The 16,121-nt window shown below is 38.4% G+C and overlaps 2 protein-coding genes and 1 long non-coding RNA gene across 3 annotated transcripts; 1 reads left to right on the plus strand and 2 right to left on the minus strand.

Annotated features, from left to right (window-relative positions):
- Positions 1-1,551: 1,551 nt before the first annotated feature.
- LOC147299701 (uncharacterized) lies at positions 1,552-5,417 on the minus strand. The gene has a single exon (XM_086254383.1). It carries the CDS (start codon positions 5,222-5,224, stop codon positions 2,408-2,410), a length of 2,817 nt encoding a protein of 938 aa, XP_086110509.1. The 5' UTR covers positions 5,225-5,417; the 3' UTR covers positions 1,552-2,407.
- On the minus strand, positions 1,552-5,813 carry LOC147299702 (uncharacterized). Its single transcript, XR_015123886.1, has 2 exons — positions 5,404-5,813; positions 1,552-2,267 (listed from the first exon to the last, which is right to left on the minus strand). It is a non-coding gene; the product is annotated as an uncharacterized LOC147299702 (long non-coding RNA).
- A 6,165-nt stretch (positions 5,814-11,978) lies between these two features.
- On the plus strand, positions 11,979-15,680 carry LOC147299703 (uncharacterized). Its single transcript, XM_086227981.1, has 5 exons — positions 11,979-12,355; positions 12,923-13,118; positions 13,199-13,915; positions 14,100-14,302; positions 15,285-15,680. The coding sequence occupies exons 1-4, from the start codon at positions 12,198-12,200 to the stop codon at positions 14,289-14,291; spliced, it is 1,263 nt and encodes a 420-aa protein (XP_086084107.1). The 5' UTR covers positions 11,979-12,197; the 3' UTR covers positions 14,292-14,302; positions 15,285-15,680.
- The last annotated feature ends 441 nt before the right edge of the window (positions 15,681-16,121 follow it).

A 16,121-nucleotide genomic window follows, 5' to 3' on the forward strand; every position in this document is an offset into this window, starting at 1 on the left:
GTTGTGTAAATCTTATCGATCTGGATGATATACTGGCCTAGGAAGAGCTCTCGGAGCTCGTTGAAACAATCAACCGAGCCGGAAGGAAGTTGATAGAACCAATCCTGTGCAGTGCCAGAAAGGGTAGAAGGGAAGATCCGACACTTTGTAATGTCATCGACACCCTTGGACTCCAGAGCTGACCGGAAACTCATATATGAGGTGGTCATATGGGCCTTCCTTCCCTGTGTACGGAGCTATTTTGGGAGGTCGGACGTCGCCAACCGGGGGGATGGACAGGATGCGAGCTGTGAAAGGTCCAGGTAGCTCTCTTGTTTCCAAAGATGGGTGTCCACCACGACTTCCCCCCTCCACTCTCCTCAGGCGCTCGCTGATGTCCATGAGGAGTTGTGTGAGCTAGTCGGGTGGAAGAGATCCGCTGTTACCGGAGTCAGCGATTTGTTCGCCCGTGAAAGCATCATCTCCTGCACGGCGTCTGGTTGAAAAAGCATGCTCTTCTCCCCGTTGTCTCTTGGGACGAATAGCCTCCTCCTCCTCAAAGTCTTGGGGACGTGGGTTGGATTCACCCCAGGTCGTCCGCTGCTCTTCTCGTCTAGAACGGTTGTCGTAGAGCAGATGACGGCAGTCCCCATAAATATGGAACTCTTCAGAGCGGGTAGGATGCTCGGCAGATCGGGCCCGGCCGACCGGGTGAACAAGTCTCTTGGGGAAACCTGGGGGTGGGCGGCTAGCTTGCCTTGCGTTCAGTTGATGCGGAACATTTCGGTCCCTTCTAGGGTTCCTCCTCTCACCACTCCGAAGAGTGGTATGTTCTTCCCCTCGTGGAGAAGTCGCTCGTTGATGGAAATCCTGCAAGTATACAGGGTGGATGTAATATAGTATATGGATAAAAGGTTGTCGTACCCACGAGGATTATTAATTTAATTCAAAAACTTAAATTCCTTATTTAGATCTAATAAAAATAAACACAACTTAAAAATTAAAAAATGACTTTGAGAAGGGTATTGTGATGATTTATGATGAGAACAAATGAAAACGCAACAATTAAAAACAAGGATCAAGAACAATAAGTAAACTAATGAAAATAAAATATTATGGTTTAACAATCAATTGGAAGAACTAGGGATTCAGAATCAACCACAAGCAATCCAGTTTAGGTTTTAATACATTCAACAAATTCTTTTGATTCTTTAGATGATAATTCTCGTATCTAAGTTCCTCTCAGATACTTAGACCATAGTTTTCCTTAAGTGCATGATTCTTTCCTTCTCAGGCAAAGGTCGTATACCCTAACATGCAATTTATCCTTCTCAGGCACAAATTTAACAAATAGGATTCATTACGGTCTAGAAAACAAGAGAACCAAGCAAATCATTATTCTCTCTCGAGCAACAATGTAATTTACCACACTCAACCACAAGAAGCTAATTCAAATTATATTGCCTCTCAGCCTCAAATTCAACTTCAAATTTACTAGATGCAAAGCCCTAAGGTGCGCAGTCAAAGAACTTAACAAATAGCAACAATTAAAACAGTGATTAAGCATTCATCTAAAAGAAACTAAAAATCCATTAAATAAATATTAAAAACCATAAACATTCATGCTAGGGCATCATCCTATCCCTAGAAAAAGAGTTTAGTTGCTCATGTTTAAAGAAAACATAATTAAAAATCTAGAAAACATTAAAAAAAACTTATGAACTATGACGACGGATGGAATAAAACAATGATGGCAGCCACTTCTTCTCTCTCTTTCTTCCCTCTCAGCTCACCCGAAAAGATGATGATCTCCTTCCTTTAAATAAGAAACAAATCTTTTTCTTCTTTGGTAAAAGCTTTCCTTGTTGGACTTGGATTACTCTTATGATGAGTTGTCATTGATGATTTGGCACCCAAAATCCCAACAAAGATAGGATTAGACCTTAAAAGAATAAACCTGGATCCCTCTAGATATTTCCCAAATACACATAACATCAATTGGGCTCCAAGAAAGAAATCTAAAAAAAATTACTTTGCATTTTCGCACAAACTTTTCTGCCTGAACTGCCTTCAGTCAAATAGCCATAACTTCTCCTAGAAAAATGCAAATCACGAACCGTAAAATTCCTCGGAAAGCTAACATCCGTATCTTTCCAACGGTATAGGGCACAACATCTGGTTTGCTCCGAGGAGGTGCAGTTTATTCCGCGAACTTGACTGATTTGCCCAGTAATTTCCACTTCAAAAATATCCCTTTTGCTTTGTTTTCTCCTCTTTACTCTTCAAACCTATAAAAATATAAAACTAAATTAAAACGAACTAAAAACACTCTAAAACATAACAATAATCCAAGAACAAGAGTATAAAAGTATATGAAATAATGGTCAGATCAAATACCCCCAAACTTGAACTTTGCTTGTCCTCAATGTTAAAAGATTGAAAATAACATGCAAGGAATCAGATAAATAAGGGAGGAACAAATAGACACAGTAAAGAAGAGAAAATATATATGTGTAAAGATCAAGGAGGTTAAGTTGAGAGCTCCCTGGGTATTAGAAGTCATGGTCGGCAGCAGTGCGCGAATACGAAGGTCAAGCTCCCATCTCATCCATCCCAACACTTGGGTTGCCTCCCAAGAAGCGTTGAATTTAAAGTCGTCAGCCCGACTCAGCAAATATACATATTTTAAAGTCTTTGGAAGGGGCTTCAGTTCAAGTGTTGGAGGTTGGATGATGGAAGGAACGAGTTTGGCATGTGAGGATGGCAACACTTCGAACTTAGGATGGCTTGTAGGAGGGTAAGAGTTCACAGCTTGAAGTTCTTGGGCTGCTGCTAGTACTGAGACTTTGTCAAAATTCATGCCATGTTGAGTTATGCAAACTTCTAGAGGATCGGTGGAGCTTGATTCAATAAATGTAGTCTCAATTATGCGATCCACAGCTTCCACATGAAAACAATCATACAGATCCATGGGTTTCTTCAAAACCTCAAAGACCTGAAATTTAACAGTAGTATCTTGCACAGTCATGGTTAGTAACCCTTCTTTAACATCAATTTTTGTGCCCGCAGTGGCCATGAAGGGTCTACCAAGAATGAGAGGTAGCTTGCGGTCCGGAAGTTCAACTTCTTCCATGTCCAAAACAATAAAATCAGCAGGGAGAATAAATTCATCAACTTTGACAAGTACGTCCTCAATGATGCCTCTTGGATATTTTACAGAACGATCCGCGAATTGTAGAGATATTGAAATAGGTTTCAGCTCACCCAAACCAAGGTGTTCATAAACAGAATAAGGCATTAAGTTCACACTTGCTCCCAGATCCAGTAATGCTCTGTCAAAATTCCTTGCTCCAATTGTACATGGTACTGTAAAGCTGCCAGGATCTTTGAGTTTCGGTGGCAATTTCCTTTGAAGCACAGCACTAACTTCCTCTGACAACATCACCTTTTCATGTTCATCAAATTTCCTTTTGTTGGTGCATAAATCCTTCAAAAACTTTGCATAAGAAGGAATTTGTTTGATAGCCTCTAGCAAAGGAATATTAATTTGCACCTTCTTGAATTGCTCTAGAATATCTCCCATGTTCTTCTCTTTTCTTGCTTGCTTTGCACGTTGAGGAAAAGGCAAAGAAGTTATTGGAGGGCTGGGCAAGGTATCTTGCTGCAATGAAGCAGTTTTAAAACCTTGTTGGTCTGCATTGGAACTAAAGGACACTTGCTGGTCTGATTTGGCAGCTTTAGCAAGGCTAGTTGTCTGCTTGTCATGCTCAGATTCGACCTTTCTTTCTTCCATCTCTCCATGATTTCCAACCTTGTTATCTATTATTTTTCCACTCCTCAAAGTTGTAATAGCTTGAACTTGCTCATTATTCCTTGGATTAGCTTCCGTTTGGCTAGGAAATTGTCCTTGTCCTCTCGCCAAACTACTCACAGCAGTAGCTATTTGACTTAATTGAACCTCGAGCTTTGACTGACTTTTCTCCAAAATTGATTGGCTTTGTTTCAGTGATGCTACCTCTTGTTTATAGCTTGACATCTCCTTTACGAGATGAGTTAACATCTCCTTGATAGAAGGGTCCTCTTGTTGCACTGGAGGAGCTTGATAGGATTGCTGATACGGCCTTGAAAAATTAGATGGTCCCAAGGTATTCTGTGAGTTACTCCAAGAAAAGTTAGGATGTTGTTTCCACCCCGGATTATAAGTGTTTGAATAAGGATCATTCCGCGGCCTTCCATTGAATGCATTAACCTCTTGCACATCTTCTAATGTAGGATTCGACGGACAATTTGCGGTGTCATGAGCGATGCTAGCACACAAAGTACATGGTTGTGCTGTGACCTTGGTCACTAATGGTGCGAGAAGCTTTGTTAGAGCTGCAACCTGTGCTTCCAAACCTGTCCTAGAATTAACTTCATACATGCCTCCTTTCTTTGTTACTGGTGGAGCCGTAACTTGAGAATCTGTCGTAGGAAGGTCCCAATGCTCAGAGTTCTCACAAATAGTCTCAAAAATATCGATCGCCTCATCTGCAGTTTTATCCATTAAGCTTCCACCCACTGTTGAATCAACCATACTCCTGCTCTGAGGTTTAAGCCCTCTATAAAAATACTGGACTTTCTGCCAAGTATCTATCCCATGATGAGGACATTGAAGATAAAAATCCTTGTAACGTTCCCAGCTTTCATGAAATTGTTCGCCGTCCAGTTGACGGAAACTCATAATGTTATTCAACACAGCATTAGTTTTTCGAGCAGGAAAATATTTACTCAGAAATTTCTTGGATAACTCTGTCCAAGAGTTGATAGATGCCGCAGGAAGAGAGTCTAACCAATTCAATGCCTTATCCCTCAACGAGAATGGAAACAAACGGAGTCGAACTTGTTCCTCAGTTATCCCAGCATAGCTGAATGTGGAGCAAATATTGAAAAATGTCTTGAGATGGTTGTAAGGATTTTCTTCTTCTTTTCCATGGAAGATGGGCAAGGATTGAATGGTTTGTGGACGAATCTCGAAACGTTGCACGATCGGAGTTAAGACAATACATGAAGGAGCACTGTATTCTGCAGGGGCGGTGTAATCTCGAAGCTTCTTGGGTGGTTCTGGGTTAGGTAGTATTAGTTGATCCCCCATAGTTGGTCTTAAAATAGTCTGCTGCGTTTTCTCCCTTCGCTGATTACGGAGAGTGTGCTCAAGTTCGTGATCGATTGGAATAAGCGCTAGATTGAGCGATCGTCTCCCGTGCATACACTTTGTGCAAACTTGTACTTATTGACCCCCAAATTAAATGGGCAAATAGAGAATACCAACAAATACCGGAAAATAACCAATAAAATCCAAATACACTTTGTGCTATTTACCTCTGTTTCAAATGGATTGGCAGCAAATCCAAACTAATTAGAATCTCAAATTAAATATCAACTCACCAGAAGTCTGGAGCGGTTAATCGACGGGGCTCCACTGTGGGCTGTCGTCAAAACAAAGCTATGATACCCATTTGCTCTGCTCGACGGGGAGAGAGGGATTCTAGTGGCTGGAAGTCTTGGGAAGCGTCGACTTGGACTCAAATCGGTAGTGCCAACTTAGCTGATGGGTCAAACTCAGATCACCCAAAAACGTGATGAATCTTTGCTGTGATGCCAATGGGCTTTGCTGAGAAAATAGGAAAGGAACTTGCCGATAATGCCGAAGTCGAAGATGGTGGTTTCGGCGTCGAGCTTGATGTTGATGGAGCTTTGCTGATAAGAGAAGAGAGATCGGATATCCTTTTGAGTTGAAAAAAAAAATTCCGCTTGCTGCAAGTGAACGAGCCTTTTTGATTTGAGAAGAGATATATGTATTGCTGGTAGGAATGGATGCTAGAAAGAGAAGAAGCCCATCTCTTAGAGTAGATAATGGGTCCTACACCAATTAGCTTTCCTTGTCTTCTCCTTTTTCAATTTCAACCCCACTTGCCAAAATCAATCACGTGCACATTTTTTTTGGAAGGAAGAGATATTTCTTTTTCTTGCTGTATCTAGGAAATGGGCACAAACAAAAAAATTCAGCTCCTTATCTAGAAAGGAAAGAAAAGTCAAAATAGTCTTTTTTTTTTTTTTTTTTTAAGAAAGTAAAAATTGTATTCCTAAACTAACTAGAAAACAAAAAAAAATTAGATGAAAATTAGCAATCCAAATTCTAAACTAAATTAAATAATCCCCGGCAACGGCGCCAAAAACTTGATGGAAATCCTGCAAGTATACAGGGTGGATGTAATATAGTATATGGATAAAAGGTTGTCGTACCCACGAGGATTATTAATTTAATTCAAAAACTTAAATTCCTTATTTAGATCTAATAAAAATAAACACAACTTAAAAATTAAAAAATGACTTTGAGAAGGGTATTGTGATGATTTATGATGAGAACAAATGAAAACGCAACAATTAAAAACAAGGATCAAGAACAATAAGTAAACTAATGAAAATAAAATATTATGGTTTAACAATCAATTGGAAGAACTAGGGATTCAGAATCAACCACAAGCAATCCAGTTTAGGTTTTAATACATTCAACAAATTCTTTTGATTCTTTAGATGATAATTCTCGTATCTAAGTTCCTCTCAGATACTTAGACCATAGTTTTCCTTAAGTGCATGATTCTTTCCTTCTCAGGCAAAGGTCGTATACCCTAACATGCAATTTATCCTTCTCAGGCACAAATTTAACAAATAGGATTCATTACGGTCTAGAAAACAAGAGAACCAAGCAAATCATTATTCTCTCTCGAGCAACAATGTAATTTACCACACTCAACCACAAGAAGCTAATTCAAATTATATTGCCTCTCAGCCTCAAATTCAACTTCAAATTTACTAGATGCAAAGCCCTAAGGTGCGCAGTCAAAGAACTTAACAAATAGCAACAATTAAAACAGTGATTAAGCATTCATCTAAAAGAAACTAAAAATCCATTAAATAAATATTAAAAACCATAAACATTCATGCTAGGGCATCATCCTATCCCTAGAAAAAGAGTTTAGTTGCTCATGTTTAAAGAAAACATAATTAAAAATCTAGAAAACATTAAAAAAAACTTATGAACTATGACGACGGATGGAATAAAACAATGATGGCAGCCACTTCTTCTCTCTCTTTCTTCCCTCTCAGCTCACCCGAAAAGATGATGATCTCCTTCCTTTAAATAAGAAACAAATCTTTTTCTTCTTTGGTAAAAGCTTTCCTTGTTGGACTTGGATTACTCTTATGATGAGTTGTCATTGATGATTTGGCACCCAAAATCCCAACAAAGATAGGATTAGACCTTAAAAGAATAAACCTGGATCCCTCTAGATATTTCCCAAATACACATAACATCAATTGGGCTCCAAGAAAGAAATCTAAAAAAAATTACTTTGCATTTTCGCACAAACTTTTCTGCCTGAACTGCCTTCAGTCAAATAGCCATAACTTCTCCTAGAAAAATGCAAATCACGAACCGTAAAATTCCTCGGAAAGCTAACATCCGTATCTTTCCAACGGTATAGGGCACAACATCTGGTTTGCTCCGAGGAGGTGCAGTTTATTCCGCGAACTTGACTGATTTGCCCAGTAATTTCCACTTCAAAAATATCCCTTTTGCTTTGTTTTCTCCTCTTTACTCTTCAAACCTATAAAAATATAAAACTAAATTAAAACGAACTAAAAACACTCTAAAACATAACAATAATCCAAGAACAAGAGTATAAAAGTATATGAAATAATGGTCAGATCACTCGTATAGTTGTGTTGTGTCCTTTTGGAGGTCGAGCTGTTCTTGGGTTCGTTGGAGTTGAGCTTCCAACCGTTGGATGTATGCCTCCTAATCAGGTTTGGCAACCCTCTTGCCTTGTTTGTTACCCCAGTGGGGTGTTGTCGACTTGGTCGAGAATAGGACCTCTGTCAGACATTGCGGGGGTCGGAAGGTCGGAAGGTTTTTGCACCTCAACTGAGGGTAAAGAATCAAATGGGGAAAAGTTGTAACTTTCCCACAGACGCCGCCAAACTGTTGATGCTCAAAAATGGTAGAGCAGTCAATGTCGAAGTCAAACCACGTGGACCCGTTGACCTCCCACTGAGAGGATGCCACGTCGAGTGGAATAGGAACAAGTAGCTGGGTTTGACTAATGAACAGTGGAGAAAACGTAATATCTGAAGCACCCTGCGCAAATACACAAAAGTGAGCGGGAAGGGCACCGGTCTGGTACCGTCCGAACCTCCTCCGACGCTCAAGTCAGTGTCAAGAGAATTTTTGAGCAGAGTGAGTGAATAGTATAATATTGATTGAATTCCCTTTTCTGACAAGAAAGTACCTCTTTTATAGTAATTTTGGAAGAGTGTCAACCAATTCGGTGATGACACGTGTTCCTTATAACGATTCGCACTGTAGGAGCGCCACGTGTCACCTATTTCGAGGATCTGAATGAGTTGACACAGGTCGGGGCCTAGGAGGCTGGAGCTTGGGATGCCGGAACCTAGGAGGTTAGGGCCTAGGAGGTCAGGGGCTAGGAGCCTAGGAGCCTAGGAAGGACTTAGTCTTTGGGCCTAGGAAGTCGGTGCCTAGTAGCCTAGGAAGAGCTTAGCCTTTGGGCCTAGGAAAACCTTTGCTTAGGCCTAAACGACATGATGCTAAGCTTTATGTGACTTGTCGTTATGTTTTAGATGATTAGTCATACGAACACTACCCTAGGAAGGTATGAGGTAAACACGTATTCTATACACTAAAAAAATAATAACATATTTTTTTGACAAGGCTAGGTAATGGTTAAAGGACTTTATTAAAAAAAAAAAAAAAAACAAAGGCTTTATTTAGAAGGAAAAAAAAAAAAAAAGCCATATGGTTTTTTTTTTCAAATAAGAAATGTTAGAAAGACTGAACTCTAATTTTTTCTTTAAAAATTAAAATGATCATAGCTCAGTCTGGTCATGTCCTAAATATAGGACAATGCTATTTTACTTATCCAACTTCTTAATCTGACACAGTACTAAATACAGGATATCACTTAATATAACTTACTCCAGTCCAACATAATCCAACACAATTCTTAACAATAGTGCAGTCGAACATAGTCCAGTGTAACAAACAAAGCCTAGTACTACACCACTACTACTAAGCCGTGAATGATTTATGAGCAAATTACACAGAAGTACCTTAAGTATACTCTATATTACAACTTAGTACCTCAAGTTCAAAAAATTGCAAGTTGATACCTCAACTTTCATTTCATTACAACTGCATACCTCCGTTAGTTTTTCCGTTTGAGAGCACGTTAACTGCCTATGTGGCATACTGACGTGGCTTTAAAAAATGCCACATAGACAAAAAAATAATAATAAAATGAATAAACTTTTAAAAATAAAATAAATAATTATGAAAAATAGAAAAATTAAAAACCCTAATAATTAAATTATAAAAAACAAAAAAAAAATTTATTTTTATTTTTCTCTCCAATCTCCATCTCTCACCCCCCCCCCCCCATTATGTCTCTCTCCTCACTTTTTTCTCCTCACTTCTCTCTCTTCCCGATCTCTTTCTTTGACGCCCATCTCCGGCGAGACCACCTCCATGTTCTTCCTCTCTCCTTCTCCGGTGATTGGTGGTTCTCGAGTTCCCCTCCCCCCGATCTCTTTTCCGGCGCCCATCTCCTTTCTTTTCTCTCCTCACTTCTCTCTTCCTGATCTCTTTCTCCGACGAGACCTGGTGGGTCTCGGGTTGCTCAATTTTTGGGGTTTCAGGTGGTGGGTTGATTTGTGTGGCTGGGAGGGAGGAGGGTTGCTCGGGTGGGTCTCGGGTGGTGGTTGTAGGTTGGGGTGGGTCTCGGGTGGTGGTTTTGGGTTGTGGTTCGGCGATGGGATGTGTGGCTGGGAGGGAGGAAGGTTGCTCGGGTGGTGGTTGTAGGTCTCGGGTGGTGACTGGTGGGTCTCTGGTTTTGAGTTGCAAAAGCACAATAAAGGGAGGAGGGTTGATTTGTGTGGGTCTCAAGTGGTGGTTTTGGGTTGTGGTTCGGCGGCGGGGTGTATGGCTAGGAGGGAGGAGGGTTGATTTGTGTGGGTCTCAGGTGGTGGTTTTGGGTTGTGGTTCGGCGGCGGGGTGTATGGTTGGAAGGGAAGAGGGTTGCTCGAGCTTTGGGGGGTGGCTGTTGGGTGGGGAAGGAGAAGGGGTTGCTGGGTGGGGAAGGAGAAGAGGTTGTGGTTTGCGTTTACTGGATTTTAGTTTGATTTGTGTTGATTTATTTTGATGATTTTTGTTCTTTTTTTTTTTTTTTTTTTTTTTTTTTTATGGTTTTGGGTTGATTTGTTGGGGAAGAAGGAGGCATTGTGGGTTTGGGTTTACTGCAAATGAATTTTGGGTTGATTTGTGTTGAATGGATTTTGGGTTGATTTGTGTTGATATATTTTGATGATTTTTGTTGATTTTTTTTATGGTTTTGGATTGATTTGTTGTTTGTTTGTTATTTTTTAAATAAAATTATTGGTTTTTTTAATTTTGTTTTTATAATTATTTCAATTTTAAAAGTTTATTTTATTTTTTATTATTTTTGTTATTTATGTGGCATTTTTTAAAGCCACGTTAGTATGCCACGTAGGCAATTAACGTACTCTCAGACGGAAAAGCTAACGGAGGTATGCAGTTGTAACGAAATAAAAGTTAAAGTACTAATTTACAACTTTTTAAACTTAAGCTACTAAGTTAAAAGGTTTTTTAGCAAGATACCCACATGAACTTTAACTCGATTTGCATGTTACCACATAAATTAAAAATTGAAGCAAGTTGCCCCCTGAATTAAATTTTGTTTGCAAGTTACCACCTCCATCCAAATCCTCATGGGTTTTTTTAGTCTTTTTATAGAGAAGAACTTGGGTGGAGAAGCTTTTGCCACCTCACCATGCTGAGTGGCAAGGCCCAACCAATTACAAGTGGCCACATGTACAACCATTTTTTTATTTCTCTTTTCCTATTTTTACAAACTTTGAAAATTAATTAAAAATAATTATGGATTCAGAAAAATACACGAAAAATTCTCACGGACTCGTCTTGACTAATAGTAATTAACTGTGGAGTCAAATTATCAATTTGCCCTTTGAGAGTTTCCAGAAAATTTATGAAGTCCAAATTTATTTCTAAAAAATTAAAATACTCTGGATTCTTTAAAAATTCATAGGATAATCTCTCGAACTTCTAAAAATACAAAGTCTGCACCATTGGTCTTCTAAAAACTAATACTACCTTTCCTGTGAACACTTGCTACCCTAATAACACTACCTTTCATAAAAATTAACATTCCGGAGTTTGAATTTATTTTCCCCTAAGACCTCTCGATTTTTGGGTAGCAAGTATTCACGACAAAGGTAGTGTTAGTTTTTAGAAGACCAATGATGCAGACCTTGTATTTTTTGGAGTTTGGGAGATTATCCTATGAATTTTTAAAGAATTCAAAGTATTTTAATTTTTTAGAAATAAATTTGGACTTCCTAAATTTTCTGGAAACTCTCATAGGGCAAATTAATAATTTGACTCCATAGTAAATTACTATTAGTCAAGACGAGTCCGTAAGAATTTTTCGTGTATTTTTCTGAGTTCGGAACTATTTTTAATTAATTTTCAAAATTTGTAAAACTAGGAAAAGAGAAATAAAAAAATGATTATACATGTGGCCACTTGTAATTGGTTAGGCTTTGCCACTCAGCATGGTGAGGTGGCAAAAGCTTTCCCACCCAAGTTCTTCTCTATAAAAAGACCAAAAAATTCATGAAGATTTGGATGGAGGTGGTAACTTACAAACAGAATTTAATTTAGGGAACAACTTACTTCAATTTTTAATTTAAGTGATAATATATAAATCGAGTCAAAGTTCAGATAGTTATCTTATTAAAAAACCAAGTTAAAATCGAAGGTATACTTGAAGAAACTTCTGTTTAATTTGCTCATGATTTACATGTTCAGCCAACGAAAGCAAGCAACCAAAACATCGATCCCCACTGCCCCGCACACAATTGACCAAACAAAAAACTAGCCCCGCACAGGCGCACACGTGCGATACATTCGAAAACCCGCCAACCTCGATCGCGACAAAATCCAAAAGAAAAGACCCTTCCCAATCTTCTCCAAATTCAAACCCCAAGCCAAAATCGAAATTGGCGATTCAATACTAGGGTTCAAGTACGAAAGGGGCTTTGTCAAATTTTCATTGTTCCAGAAAAATATGAATTTGGGGGACCTAAACAAGGTGTGGGAAATCAAAGCCCTGAAAAGAAAGGATCAGGAAGAGGAAGCCAGGAAGATTCTAGAGAAAGTGGCCAAACAGGTTCAGCCCATTATGCGCAAACACAAATGGCGAGTCAAGCTTCTCTCTGAATTCTGGTACTTCATCTTCTTATTGTTCTTTTGATCATTATGCTCTGTTTGGTTGCCGATAAAGTGTGGAAAAGTAGGGAACAAAATGTTTTTGGTTTTGTGTTTTGGATATGTTTTATTGGTATTCTTAAAATGATGGAAATGTATTCAACTATGTGAAGTACTCACATTGGTATTAATTAAATCGACAATTTTTTCTTCTTTGGGTTTTTTTTTGTTTAATAATTTTTAATTTTGAGTAAATATTGCTAGTAAAAAAACTTAATGTAGTTATTTTGTTTTGATCGGCCATAATCGGCCAGGCTTTATTGCCAGTGGCAATGCTCTATTTAAATCTCTCATGCCATTTTGAATGGAAAATATTAAATTGTTTCTGTCCACTGTCTTTAGAGTTTTAGTGCTATCTTTAAATTTTTAAATTTACTGCAATTTTGATTTTGCAGCGATGTCACGGAGCATTAAATTTACTCTATATGAATTTTTCACCCTTAAAGTGTGTTTTTTCCTTGAAATGTTCATTCTTTTTTGGCCATTAACTCGTTAAGTAATGGAAGTTATTTGATGATATTGCAGCCCGAACAATCCTCGTCTTCTGGGGTTGAATGTGAACCGCGGTGTGCATGTGAAGCTGAGGCTGCGTAGGCCAAACAGGGATTGGGATTTCTATCCGTTTGATCAAGTTCTTGATACAATGCTTCACGAGCTGTGTCACAATGTTCATGGTCCTCACAATGCCAACTTCTACAAGCTTTGGGATGAACTCAGAAAGGTGTTTTTGTTATGAACCTTCATTAGTTTGGTGTTTATTACAGGATTTCTGCATCTGTTAAAATTTCATTGTTTTTATAGGAATGTGAGGAGCTGATGGCTAAGGGAATAACTGGCATGGGAGAGGGGTTTGATCTGCCTGGGAGGCGTTTGGGTTCTCATTCACGTCAACCCCCTCTTTCTTCTCTCCGCAAAACTGCACTTGCTGCTGCCGAAAAGCGAGTGCTTTTGGGATCTCTGATGACATCGGGACCTAAGCGTCTTGGTGGTGATAGCTCTATTATGGTTGCACTTAGTCCGGTGCAAGCTGCTGCAATGGCTGCTGAGAGGAGATTGCAGGATGATATCTGGTGTGGTTCAGTGTCTTTTGAAGCTTCTAAGGATGGAGAATGCTGCTCTGATAAAGCAGATGACCATGAAATTATAAATGCAAATACAGGAAGTTCAAGGGTTCACAGTGGTGCAAAAGCACAATCCTCAGATACATTATCGCAAAAAAGAAGTCGTGAACCAAATAACAATATCTTTTCTCAATCTTCCAAATGCCATTTAGAATCCAAGTTTGTAGATTTGTCCCAGGATGACTCAATATCCATGATTAATTGTGACATCAGATCTCAAAAAAGAAGTCGGGAATCAGAAAACAGTTCATTTTCCCTGTCCAGTTGTCATCCAGAATCTAGTTTTGTTGATTTATCAGGTATTTCATCTTCCTGGTCCAAATCTAATAATGATGGAACACATAATCCCAAGGAAACTGCTATGTGGGAGTGTGGAACATGCACTCTGTTGAATCAGGTAAGTGACTCTATTTCTAAGTCACAATATATGTTGTTACTGATATGGATCTCTTTCTATTCGAAGTTCAATCACATGATTTCCTTTTGGGATATCTAATGAATGTAAATCTCCTCTATACTCTTTATGTGTTGAACTTGTAATATACTTGTTTTGCATGTGAATGGTGGGTGGAACGCTGCAGCCATTAGCTCCAATATGCGAGCTCTGTAGCACACAGAAACCAAAAGATGTTGGTGCAAATTACAAAATCTGGTCCTGTGGATTCTGCACTTTGGAAAACAGTGTGAAGTTGGAGAAATGCTCAGCATGTGGTCAATGGAGATATTCACATGGCCCACCAATAGCAGCCCAACCACCAAATCTGGGCACTTGAGAAGGACAACAGTATAAACCAATTGGCCTTGGACATCTTCTAGTTTTTGAAATCGATAGTCTGATTACTTTTCTTTTTGGCATTGCTATTTAAGTTGTTAACTTCTTGTTAGCTTTCTTATATCTTTCTTATTTGGTAAGACTCTTTTGCATCATTGTAGATATTGGTATAAATTGAATGTAAAAATTATTTGTCTTAAAGCAGATGTGGAATTTCCCCTCCCTAAAAATGTTATTTATTATCATGAGACACCCATGGAGAGGCACATTACAGTACTTGTATGCTTTTAGCCGGAATCTTATCAATACAAAGTGAATCATTTAGGTTGCTGATTTTTATCCCATTCTATTTTGGTTGTTCGACCGTGAAATTTCTTTGTTTCTGTATTTCCGGAATATGAGTGTGTGACTTGGTATAATTGATCCTATGGATAGTACAGAGAATGGGTCTGTCATTTTGATAGAAATGGTTTTACTTCGTCGGATATTCATTTTGGCACTTGACAGCTTAAAGGGAAGAGGTGAGAAAGTGAAATACGGTCTATTTTATTGAAACTACGTTTGAATTCTCAAGGGGTGGGCCTGCACGTTGGAGCCAAACAAAATATGTAGTTGATGTTTAGGTGACAGAATTCATGGTGTATGCTTGTAGCATTGAAGACACCTTTGAGTTGTAGCTTCTCATAATCTTTTATGAAGTTCACCTAAGGAGTGATTGTTAACATGATGGAAATATGGTTAGTACAGATTATAATCTTATTGTCCAGAATTCAGAGATTGGAAATACTAAGATTACTTATTAAGAAAACATGAACGATGAATGAAAATAGAAGATAACGGTACAATTGTTTTGGATTATTCAATACATATCAACTTATCAAGGAGAAAATGTGTGTGTGTGTGTGTGTGTGTGTTGATTGCATGCTTCTTCAAATTCCCAAATTCTTTTCCAAAGTTGTGGAGGACTGCTGAGCATTTTCTCTATTTCTTGCAGTAAGAGGAGGATAATGGATGAGGTAAAGCACAATTTTGATTTCTTGGAGAGATGTTTGAGGAAAAGCACATCTCATGGGTGACGTGGTTGAAGGCATAGAAGACAAAGAGCCAAACTAAGACGGCAACAATGATTCGAGCTGAGAAGAAGAGGAAGTCTTGAAAGTTGATGAAGAAAAGGAGATGAGAGATGCACGCTGTAGCTGAAGAAGAAAAGGAGGTTGGATGCTGAAGAAGATGAAGACGTTGGAGGGCAATTTCAAAGAATAAAATATATAAAAACACGTTTAGACATTTGACTTCCAATAAGTTAAAAAACAAATATAAGCTTATATCTTAATGCTAAATTAAGATCGATTAAGACTTTAGTGAAAAGCATAAGCATTTAGCCATGTGCTTTGAATTACCTAATTAATACTTTATGTCAATCCTCTAATTAACACTAGTTTTTGTCAATCCTCTAATTAACACTTATGTTTTTGTCAATCTTCTAAATCTCTAATTAATACTTGAGCAAATTATAATTTAATATATCAATTTTACATGTTATTTCAACTTAGTATTTCAACTTTGAAAATTTATAAAAAAGTACCTCAACTTTCATTTTGTAACAAAATAATACCTCCGTTAGTTTTTCTGTCAAATAAACCGGTATCTGCTGACGTGATAGAAGTATTTTTATCTTTTTTCTCAAATTAAAAAAAAATAATATTTTTAAAAACTTTTTATTAAAATAAAAACCTTTCCCCCCTCCCCCTTACCCAGCCCCCTCCCTCAGCCCCTCCCCGCCTCTCTCCCTCCCAACCAACCAAGCCCCCCCGACCCACCACCTCTCACC

The sequence above is a fragment of the Dryas octopetala genome, chromosome 1, assembly GCF_963921425.1.
Source record: "Dryas octopetala chromosome 1, drDryOcto1.1, whole genome shotgun sequence".
Lineage (NCBI taxonomy): Eukaryota > Viridiplantae > Streptophyta > Magnoliopsida > Rosales > Rosaceae > Dryas > Dryas octopetala.